At 34.9% G+C, this 11,277-nt stretch overlaps 1 protein-coding gene and 1 long non-coding RNA gene across 2 annotated transcripts; both read right to left on the reverse strand.

The window, feature by feature from the left end:
- Positions 1-416: 416 nt before the first annotated feature.
- lifrb (LIF receptor subunit alpha b) lies at positions 417-8,527 on the reverse strand. The gene is made up of 17 exons (XM_082140652.1): positions 7,826-8,527; positions 7,529-7,704; positions 7,294-7,444; positions 6,938-7,186; positions 4,759-4,885; positions 4,526-4,668; positions 4,284-4,426; positions 4,017-4,170; positions 3,611-3,672; positions 3,306-3,507; positions 3,020-3,214; positions 2,726-2,824; positions 2,213-2,377; positions 2,012-2,125; positions 1,814-1,907; positions 1,635-1,698; positions 417-1,013 (listed from the first exon to the last, which is right to left on the reverse strand). The coding sequence occupies exons 1-17, from the start codon at positions 7,884-7,886 to the stop codon at positions 618-620; spliced, it is 2,595 nt and encodes an 864-aa protein (XP_081996778.1). The 5' UTR covers positions 7,887-8,527; the 3' UTR covers positions 417-617.
- Positions 5,256-6,931, reverse strand: LOC309477399. Its single transcript, XR_014198622.1, has 3 exons — positions 6,290-6,931; positions 5,584-5,713; positions 5,256-5,546 (listed from the first exon to the last, which is right to left on the reverse strand). It is a non-coding gene; the product is annotated as an uncharacterized lncRNA (long non-coding RNA).
- Positions 8,528-11,277: the final 2,750 nt, after the last annotated feature.

An 11,277-nucleotide genomic window follows, 5' to 3' on the forward strand; every position in this document is an offset into this window, starting at 1 on the left:
TACACAAAATGTAAACCACAGTTTTGCTATTGTTCTTCTTCCTAATTCTTTATTAATATTCCCCAATACTTATTTTTTCATTCTTTAACATAATGTTTTATTTATTTGTCATCTACACTATATAATGTTGTTATTATTATCATCAATTTGTGTAAAGTTGCATTACTTTCATTTATGGGTTATTTTGATGGAAAAACTGTCAAAATTTGTCATGCCAATAAAAGCACACTCAAATTTAAATTGATAGTCTTCAGTCCACAAGAGGGAACTATTACTCTGTTGGAGCATAACTCTATCAACATCAAGGTCACGGGTTAAATTCACAGGGGTCACACATATACATTAAAAGAGTGTGTAATATAGATAAGTACAGTAAATAAATGCTATAGTGAAATACAATGCAAATTTACAGGCAGTTCTAAAGAAAGTCACAGCTTTATTTAATCACATACTTAAAAGAAATGCATTTCACTACTAGTTTTACAAGAGACAGTGTTGAGAAAACAACATGTATATGTACAATATATATAACAATTCACAGGCATTTACTTAGTTAGGATATACATAATTCAGATATTCATGGTGTGCATTATAGCAAAACACTGAGGTCTATCTAGCTATACATTTGTAGGCAATGTTGATTGGGGCTTGTAGCCTGAGGAGTCTTTAACAACAACATTTTTCTGAACACAGTTAGGAGCTGGGACGTAACCATCCTCCATTTCCAGAGTAAGCTCAGATGTCTGGGCAACATCAACTGGTTCTATGGACATACTATAGGAAGGGTTTTCAACAATTGAGGTAAGTTTCTCAGCACAGGGCCATAGAGGAGGATAGAGAATTGGAGATTTATACATATTCTGGTAGGAATGTTGTGCAGGAAACACCGTGGAGTTGGAGCGGATGAGGTCAAGGCCATGCAGACTTTCTGCTGTCGCAGCACGCTCTGCATTGTGGACTTCTTGGATCTCACACTTCATATACCCCTCAGTCATCTGGGGACAGTAAAAGCCCTGCAAATAGCAAACATTTGTTAAAAGTATAAGGCCAATGATTTTTAACTGGTGTGCCACAGATAAGGATCAAGTGGCCAAGCAACACAGTAGCGAAACTGCTTTCATATAAAAGTAGACAAAAATGACATTCCAATTTTTTATTATTATTTAGCCTATTTATTTAGCCAATAACGTACCACAAAAAAGTGTTTGTATTGCAAGTGAGCCCATATTGAATGTTGTCTGGGTCATAATTTAGTTTGACCTTGCATAGTTTTTGAGCATAAGGTCAAGGTCATGTCATGCAACCTGTTCATGTTGGAATCTGCTTAATTTTATTGTTATACCAAGTGACAGCTTAATTTGCACACAACCTTTGATGTCAACAACAACAAGAAGTTAAGCATATTTATTTTGCTATGATGACTATGCACAAGTATATCGTTTGTTGCAGTTTATTATAGGATTTTATTGGGATACAAAGTGTATATCCACTTGTCCCAGACACAATGAGAACACACCTGCAACCCATTTTTGGCTTGTGACCCACATAATGCTACATGCAGATCATAATAATAATTAAGGGGGGGAAAAATCTGTCCGGAAAATTATAAATTATAATCAGCACTGATGGCTCACCTTTGAATTCCATTTCCCTGCAAGTTTTGGTTCAGGAATATCTGGATACAATAATTGCTTTAACCTGAAGGATTTTTAAGAGTGACATTTTAATTGCAGCGGAAAAATAAAAAAAATCTATAGAAAATACTGGGTTTTTGAAAAACATGTGTGACGTAATGCTGGAGAATCTTCCATACCATTTTCTCTTCCTGTAGCAAAGGACTGTGATGATACTGAAGACAAGAGCAGTTGCACTGCAACCCAAAACAGTGGCCACAATCATCCGCACAACTATGAAGAATTGGTCACATTGCACACAGTGCTTACTAAACATAACAAAATAGTTCAATCATCAATGCTTTCAATTGTATATAATGAAATGTCTTTAGCCATACTGTTGTCTTCGATGTCCATTCTGAGTGTAGCGTTATCACCTTCTCCTCCAGATGTTAAGGCACTAACATTGAAGATGTAGGAGCCTGGATCTAAGGTTAAATTAATTGTAGGCCCTAAAATGGGAAAACAAAGTTTGTTCATTTGTTATGTACAATCGTCCACAAATGGCAAAGTGAATGCTTATTAGGGAGTGAACCCACCCTCTGTCCATGATCTGATAGGTGTTTTGGAATCATAATGAAACGTTGTGACCATGTAGCCCTTTATGAAGCCGTTTTGCTGATGTAAGGGCACTTCATCCCAGGAAAGTTCAAGGTTTCTGCCTTTCTGTTTACCTCTCAATTTCTGAACTGTCCCCGATGGTCCTGAGAACAGAAATCAGAAAAGCCAATAAGAGAGTTATATTATAATGTGAGGTAAACATGAAACAAATGTCAGCAAACCTACAATAAACATTTAGGTTGCACAGACCTAAATAACATTTCCTGCATCTTGAAACAACACTCTGATTTATGGTACCTTGAAGAAACTTTAACAGAACCATTCCACAAAAGGTTCTTTAGATTTTTAATATGTTGTTCACAATAAGAAGAAACTGGTTATTTTAAGAACTGAAAGGTTCTTCTATGGCATTGATGCGAAAACCCCCGTTTGGAACCTTTATTTTTAAGAGCAATCAATCCATCACAAGTTATGAAATACAGAATGCTTACGTTGCTCTATAGCATATCCCTCACTCCTCTGCAGAAGCATTGGTTTATCATCAATGCAGGAATAGACCGAGATAGTATATTTCACTCCAGGCTCAAAACCTGCGGAAGATAGAATGACTGAAATAATTTGTTCACCAACACCAACAAATCTAATTTTAGCTGTTTTTCTGAACACAGCCACAGGTTACAGCTCTTTATCATTGATGAACAATTACAAATCTGCACAAATTCTGTATCAAAACAACAACAGATCAGGAGTGAGACAAATGACTCCTCTTTATGTTCCCAACTGACCATCCTGTTGTTCCCAGGTGCAACGGGCGGCATGGTCACATTCTGAGATCTTCTTCCATTCTACAGCACATTGTCTCTCATTGTAGGTTGGAAACCATTCAACAACATAGCCACACGTGGAATTAAAGTATCTGTCCCAAGCCATTTCAAAGCCACCATTACGATTATTGATTCGGCTTATATCGACTTCATTGTCTGTGAAGAGTATGTTAAAAACGTCATTAATTTAAACACAGCCTTTTCAACCCATTTAAAAAGCCTTTTGAATATACTTTGGAGGCTTCACCAGGATAACCGGGAACGATGATCGTAGAAGGAGGAGAAAGACCAGCTGAGTTTTTTGCTGAGACTGTGATTTTTTGATCACTTCTTTCATTCCCAGGGGTGATTTTGTAGCACAGCTGCGTTTTGTCAATGATTTCTCTCCTCTGGCCTCTGGTAAGGTTATATTCCGTAATTCTCCCATGACTTTGTTGTTGAGTTAGAGGCTTTAAAACATGAAAAAGATCATTTTTATTTCTTTGATTGTAGCCACAAAATGCAGAGCTAAAGCTAAAGACAACAGAGCCAAATCCTATAAACTGCACTTACCTTCCACAGAACATATGCATTTTGTTCAAAATACTGAATCCACACATCTAGTGCTTCTGGAACTGAAGAGAGATTATTAGTGTGATTCCCTAAATCTGATTGGCCGAGTGGCAGTCATTGACTCATCAACTCACCCGACTAGTTAAAAAACACTAATTAATCCAGAAATGTAACTGCGTGTTGCTCAGGCTGTGGCTTCGTAAAGAACTATTTACGTTGGCGAGAAAAAAAAAAAAGACTAAGTAAAATGTAAGTTGTGTCCACACTGTAAGTTTCAATATGAACTTCTTGCATATTGAAGTGTTGTATAAAAGCAATATCACTCACAAAATTATAAAAACAAAATCATCTATATATATAAATTAATGACTATATTTTCTAATAGGTTCATTTTCTGTATACTTACTGTCCTCTTTAGTGGAGAACTCAGTCATTTCACTCCAGTCACTCCATCTGTAGAAGTGTTCATCAGACCCACACCTCACTTGAACTGTGTAATTAGCAACGGGCTGCAGATCGACAAGGACAACTGATGAAGGTCCCAGTCCATTGAAGGTTTCCTGAAAATATGTAGACATTTGTGAGAATGCAAGGCCTTGCAAGTTTAACAGCAGAGAGCTAAAACAGTACAGTTATCAATTTTTAATGCAAGATAATAACTGATGACACCAACATTGTAACTGCTTCCGTTGAGCATCCACTTCACTTGACAAATCATCGGGAATAAAGTATATTTTTTCACGTTCCAACTCCACAGAAGAGTGACATTTCTTGCATAAGCAGTATGGGATACTTTACTGGGTGCTCTCAACCATACTGTGCAAGAAGAAACAGAAGATTAAATTCACAAATAAACGCTGTGGCATGCAGTATTCGAAGAGATTCATCAATTTCCAAATAAATAATCTGTTTTACCCCGATGTGTGGGGTCAGCTGTATCCGTAAGAGTCTTCACACCAAGGGGATTTTTGGCAATCAGAGTCCAGTTTGTCACCTGCTTTGGCACCGCAGGCAGGAGGACACATTCACCGAAATCACTTGACTTGACATCACAAACTCTGACAAATACAAAACACTTAGAATCAGTGAAGACTCATGATTTGCACTGCATATTAAGATGGATGATATATTGTTGGCTGTGTGGTTACCTTCCATTAAGTGTGTAGATTGTCTCTTTATGATGGCCCAGGAAGGTATTTCGACCACGATTCCAGTGACATTCTACAGAGCTGAGATCCCGTGTCATACATGCAAGATTCTGGTCATCTGGAGGATCTACAGCAGCCAGTGAAACGAAACATTTAAGGCCAGGACTCAACTTAAAAGCCAATTAAAACATTTGGTATATACATTTCAAATGTTTGGGGCCAGTAATTTTTGTTTATTTTTTAAAGAAATGAAGACTTTAATTTAATAAAATACTTTTACTCAATTAAATTGATTAAAGGTGACAGTAAAAACATTTTAAGCATAAAGAAATTATAAAAATTATTGCTTGCTCTTTTCAGGCAGATCAGACTAACGGTTTTCCTAAAATTGCTGATCAAAACTTGGAAAAATCCCATAGACTTTCATTGCAGAATGTTCAAATTGAGCCAAGACTATTTAAACTTCAACTGTATAAATTCAAATTTTGACAGTTGGAGAGGCTCCTTAGACTCCATCAGCTACCATTCTACTATTTCTAATTTATTGAGATTCGTTTATATTAAGCTTTCTTTCTTTCTTTCTTTCTTTCTTTCTTTCTTTCTTTCTTTCTTTCTTTCTTTCTTACTAATCTATCTATCTGTATCTATCTTATATTTCTTTCTTTTTCTAACTCCAAACTAAATTCAAATTTTGACAGTTGGAGAGGCTCATTAGACTCCATCAGCTGCCGCTCTATGTACTATTTCTAATTCAATGAGACTTTCTTTCTTTCTTTCTTTCTTTCTTTCTTTCTTTCTTTCTTTCTTTCTTTCTTTCTTCCTAACTAACTAACCTATCTATCTTATATTTCTTTCTTTCTTTCTTTCTTTCTTTCTTTCTTTCTCTCTTTTCTTTCTTTCTTTCTTTCTTTCTTTCTTTCTTTCTTTCTTTCTTTCTTTCTTTCTTTCTTTCTCGCTCTTTTTCTTTCTTTCTTTCTTTCTCTCTTTTCTTTCTTTCTTTCTTTCTCGCTCTCTTTTTCTTTCTTTCTCGCTCTCTTTTTTCTCTCTTTTCTCTCTTTTCTTTCTTTCTCTTTTTCTTTTTCTTTCTCTCTTTTCTCTCTTTTCTTTCTGTCTTTCTTTCTTTCTTTCTCGCTCTCTTTTTCTTTCTTTCTTTCTCTCTTTTCTTTCTTTCTCGCTCTCTTTTTCTTTCTCTCTTTTCTCTCTTTTCTTTCTTTCTTTCTCTCTTTTTCTTTTTCTCTTTTCTCTCTTTTCTTTCTGTCTGTCTTTCTTTCTCGCTCTCTTTCTTTTTCTTTCTCTCTTTTCTCTTTTTTTTCTTTCTTTCTCGCTCTGTTTTTCTTTTTCTTTCTCTCTTTTCTTTCTTTCTCGATTTCTTTTTCTTTCTTTCTTTCTCGCTTTTCTTTCTTTCTTTCTTTCTTTCTTTCTTTCTTTCTTTCTTTCTTTCTTTCTTTCTTTCTTTCTTTCTTTCTTCCTAACCTATCTATCTATCTATCTATCTAATATTTCTTTCTTTCTTTCTCTCTTTCTTTCTAACTAAATTCAAATTTTGACAGTTGGAGAGGCTCATCAGACTTCATTAGCTGCCATTCTATTTCTGATCTATCTATCTCATAACAACCACCCAGAACACAATGGCAACCACCCATAACAATTATTTGATAATTTGATCGTTTTTCATGTGACGGCAACAAAATATTTGTAATTGTTATAAAAGGATCGAGAAAGACAAAATCAAGTAATAATGTAATACTTCAAACTACTTTAAACTTCTCGTCCAAACTTTTCCAAGCCAACTTAAAGTTTGTCTCGACGAACTTTCGCATCTAGTTTTATGTTTACTGTAATTAATTATCTGGTCTAAGCAATATATAATGACATAACTGTATTCATAATGTTATGAATGCAAGTTTTACAGCAGGGGGGTAATACTTTTTCATTCTTCCAAAAAACACTTTTTTCACTTATTTATCCATGTGGCTTCCTCTAAAATGGTGGTAATATCCCACATGTGGCCAGATTGTGGCCATAATCCCATATGTGGGCAAAAATATGCAAAGAAGCTCTGACTAATCCTCACCTAATGGAAAACAAAGTCTAGCTGCCTAACTCTCCTAACAATTAAAAATATGATGCGTAGCGTTTAAATTAAACAAATCATATTGAGTAGGATGTTTATACTTACAGCCAACAAATACTGAAGAGCCTGTAAATTTGCCTCCTTTATCATCACAAACTGTGTCATAAGACTCTTTCGAAGGGGTGAGAAAGTGAACTGGTTTTGTGATGTACGTCCTGTTGCTGATGAAGATTTCAAATTTAGAACCGGGCAATGGAACGGTCTTGAAGATGCAACAAAATGTGATGTTACTCCCAACCATGAAAACATGTTCACGAGGATAGACAACAAATTTTGAGGCATTAAGATCTTGTCCTGTTATTTTAAAGGCAAAACAGATCAGTTAAATTCAGTGTGTTCAGCTGTTATTCTCTTTTGCATAATATGTGCATACAGAAGGAGAAAAACCTGTGGCTACAAACCTTTGTACGTGTATAATGGTGTCCATTCACCAGTGTGATCCTGATCTCGACGCCTAAGTTTGACCGAATGGGAAGTGCACTGCAATGGTATAGGTGAGGTCCATTTCCAGTGATGATGGGTTGTATTGTCTGGCGTCACATGTACGGTTTCCTAAAACAGTTATTTCTCATTGAAAAAATAGCCTTAGACATATCTTCCATTGCTCCAGCAAAGAATCTCAAAAGATCAACTTACATTGTGAACAGAAAGCATCTGTTCAGTATAATAAACCTGCACCTCATAGCTGACTTCCCTGGATTCATTATTTTCAGAAAACTCATCTCTCCATTCAACATTCAACACCCATGTACCATAATCAAGGGTGTCTGTTTCTGCATACACGTTCACCTCATTTATAGAAAGTGTATGCCCTGTTGATACACAATTTGAACATAATTTATTTGAATTCTTCTATTAAGGGTCTCAGATAACATTTGAAATAAAAGGGTATTGTATTATTAAGAGTTTAGTGATAATGCATTTAAGACTCACCATCCTGTTCCGTTTGGCAAACCAGAGAAGAAAGCAAAGCACACAAAAGCCAGACTGACATAATAGAACTCACCAGTGTCTCCACTAGCAATCAGATCAGCTAAGGAAACAAAATTGCTCTAATCAATTAACCATGGCTGAATAACATCTTCTTAAAAGGTATTAAAAAAAACAAAACAAAAATAAACAAACTGTCTTCCCTAATGGATTTTCAATTAAAGGACATTTACGGGAAATGGTAAAGTGGAGAGAGACAGAAAATGGAGTCATCATGACATGACTCAATCCTGCATTCCCATGAGTATGTGCAGTAGATTGTAGAGTGCAGTTCTTAGAATTAGTTTTGTTATTTGGACTTCAACCCTCCAAATAATTTGTGGGTACAAATAGTATTTTTATATAACGCACAAAATGTTTTCCTTATATGACCAGAAATGGATAAGCAATGAATAAATAATCTATTCAAATATCTAATTTATCAGGCCATTAAGAGAAGAAACTGATTATAAGTGCATTACTACTGGAAAGCTATACGCTGATTTCACGCAGCCGCCATTTTGAAATCGAAAGTGAGGCTCCGGTGGGAAGAACCCCGGAAGTAAAGATAAACAACAATGCCTTGGACTACCAACCTGAAGCTGCTGCCGCGATTTACACTATTGGATGTTAATATCCAATATAGGATATGTATATAGTTCATTCCTGCTTCGTTTTTTACATTCTGAATTATATATATAAAAAAAGATTTTATTTATAAATGAATTTCACTGTATATAGTCTAAAGTATGAAAGAAATGTTTGTACATTTTTAGAATTGACACAACATCATTAAACACAACAATACGCCATCGCATTCACGACTCTCCTGTGATTAAAGGCGACACTTCCGGTTTTCTTCCCACCGGAGCCTCGCTTTCGATTTCAAAATAACGGCTGCGTGAAATCAGCGTATAGACGCTCAGTGTCTTTGAATGAGACATCAGATATGATCTGCCTGCAACTATGAAAATTAGTAAACGGTAAACACACTACAGATGGTGCCTGAACAGTATGTCCATTACATCAAATCCTAGCATGTTTACCATGTTTACCAACTTTTTAATATGATTGACATATTGCTCAAGAGACTCCAGAAACATTGTTATTTCAAGTGCTTTAGAGTTGAAACTTAATATGAAAGCTATTCCACCGAATGGATGACATTTCTGTCCCCAAGACATGTATAAAAATGCATGAAAATTAATTCTAAAATACATTTTATTATTAAGCAAAGTGTCCCGCACATTAAGCTAACTGCACATTTTAAAATGTAGAATTAAAAACATTAATAAAAACTACCAAGAACACTAAAACTCTCCATCTCTAAACTTTACCATGAAATATAATTATTAAAATCCATCAGAAATCTTACTTTCTTTTTTTGCATTGTTGTGGGACTTTATATACCATTTTTCAAAAAGTTTTTATTTTTCAGGAGACTTCTTTTTTTTTTTTATCTAATATTTTAGAAAAAAACAAACACATTTTAGTCGTGTCCCCGGATTTGTACTCAGTCCTGTTACCCTAACACATTCCCCCCTCTGAAAAACTTGGAACATTCTACAAGACACATTTTCAACAGGAAGTTGCATCATCTGGAACTTCTGAAGACAATGGGAAGGCCGAAAGGAAGTCCTCTCATTTTAATTCCTGCAGTATTTGATGAAATTGTAACTATGCCTGAGAAAGTCAATCTCAACATCCTGTCATGTTATCTAAATTATTTGTGTATTTTAAAAATATTAACTTTTGGTAAGTCACTAGAATTTGCACACTGTCCTCATGCTATTAGCATGTATGATATGTGGCCATAAGTCATGTATTTGATAACTTTTTGCTTAAAAACTCAATCCTGTTACTCATATGAAAAATTACAGAAGTAAGTAGAGTCCTCTGTTTTGTTGATTTAATACTGTAAATATAAGTTGATATAACACTATTCACCTGCATTATGAGTTTTCAAGGTTGCAATTACTTATATTGTAGATATTAGCATTAGTTTTACGATGTGAATGCCATACTTCCAGGGAGCCAGTCCACCACGAAGTGACTTAAATGTTTTGTCTTTCTTATATTTTGTAGAAGATGGAGAGAACCCATACTATGCAGGTGCCAGAAACACCCACCCATGGCATCCTGCAAGGGAAGGAGCGAGAGACACCTGCCACAAACCCTCTCTTTTCTCACATTTTGCCTTAACTTCCCTCTTTCTCTCCCCCTCCTTCGCTGTGAAGTACTATAGCACATAGTACATCCCTCAGCACATAAATCTTATGCACACACAGTCACGTACTCTCTCTCATACACACACATGCACAAACATATGGACACTCATTCCTGTTACCCAATGTTAAATTTTTTTTTTTTAAATAAAGTTAAACCACTGTTTTAATCAGCTTTGTTTGGTCCATCATTTATACAATTGTTTAATAAATTAAGTTATTTAAAAAAGTGATAAACTTGAGGCTTCTGTCTCCTTTAAAAATAAAAAAAATTCTTTGTTTTTTATATTAAAATACACCTTGCCTAAATAGTGGTATTTAACAGGACTGAGAAAACATGCGTCCATCTTCTGCTTAGAAACCTTGTAATAAATTAAATAAAGTTTGCCTGAGATTGACCAATACACATTTTGAATAATAAAGTAGGCTACAGTATGTGTAGTATTAGATTCAGTGTTGAAAAAAGATTTAAAAAAAATAAAGTTTAATTTTGAAGAGATACAACAAGCAAATGTCACCCATTTGGATTAAATTAATGCACACAAAAATGAAAGATCATTTCATATGTTGATAAAAAAAAAAAATTTCGATCAATTGTATTGTATAACTATTTATATATTTTTACTTTCCTTTATATATTTTTACTTTCATTTGGAGGATTTCAGACACCATATCTTAAAACAAAATATCTAAAAATATTTTTTGCACTCTGGTGAGAGTTGTTAAATCAGTTGACTCATGACTCGACTTGGAAGTTAGGTCAGGACCATGTGTCATTAATTATTACAAATAATTTATTTTATGAATATTTGAGCTGAATATGGTAAAGATCCAATGGGCTGAAGAATATATAGCCTACATCAAACAAACAAAAAAGAACTAACGTTAATCGAATGAGTGAGGCAAAGACAAACCGCGCGTGCTCACTTCTCATCCCTTCGTCTGAACCGTTTCACTAATAATCAAGTAGCCTACGCCGTAAAACACATTCAACTAGTTAACATGGCAAACTTATAATTAATATAATTAACTCAATTATAGGAGCGTTGATTATGGTTACACAGTAAGCCTCTTCATGAGCAGTTCAAAGAATAAAGAGCATAAACACTCACCTAACCTCACTAGGCAGAAGAATCAGCTTCGGTTTTCCTTATATTATTTTCATCCGAAAGCAAAACTGGAAAACTTAAA

Source organism: Leuciscus leuciscus (genome assembly GCF_965113295.1).
Source record: "Leuciscus leuciscus genome assembly, chromosome: 16".
NCBI lineage: Eukaryota > Metazoa > Chordata > Actinopteri > Cypriniformes > Leuciscidae > Leuciscus > Leuciscus leuciscus.

Bases quoted from the DNA above. Each gene is read 5' to 3' on its own strand.
- lifrb (XM_082140652.1), bottom strand. From the start codon at position 7,886: ATGTCAGTCTGGCTTTTGTGTGCTTTGCTTTCTTCTCTGGTTTGCCAA. The intron at 4,886-6,937 runs GTAAGTATAAAC...TGGCTGCTGTAG, and splicing joins CTCTTCAGTATTTGTTGGCT to ATCCTCCAGATGACCAGAAT. The intron at 2,825-3,019 runs GTCAGTTGGGAA...TATCTTCCGCAG, and splicing joins CACCTGGGAACAACAGGATG to GTTTTGAGCCTGGAGTGAAA.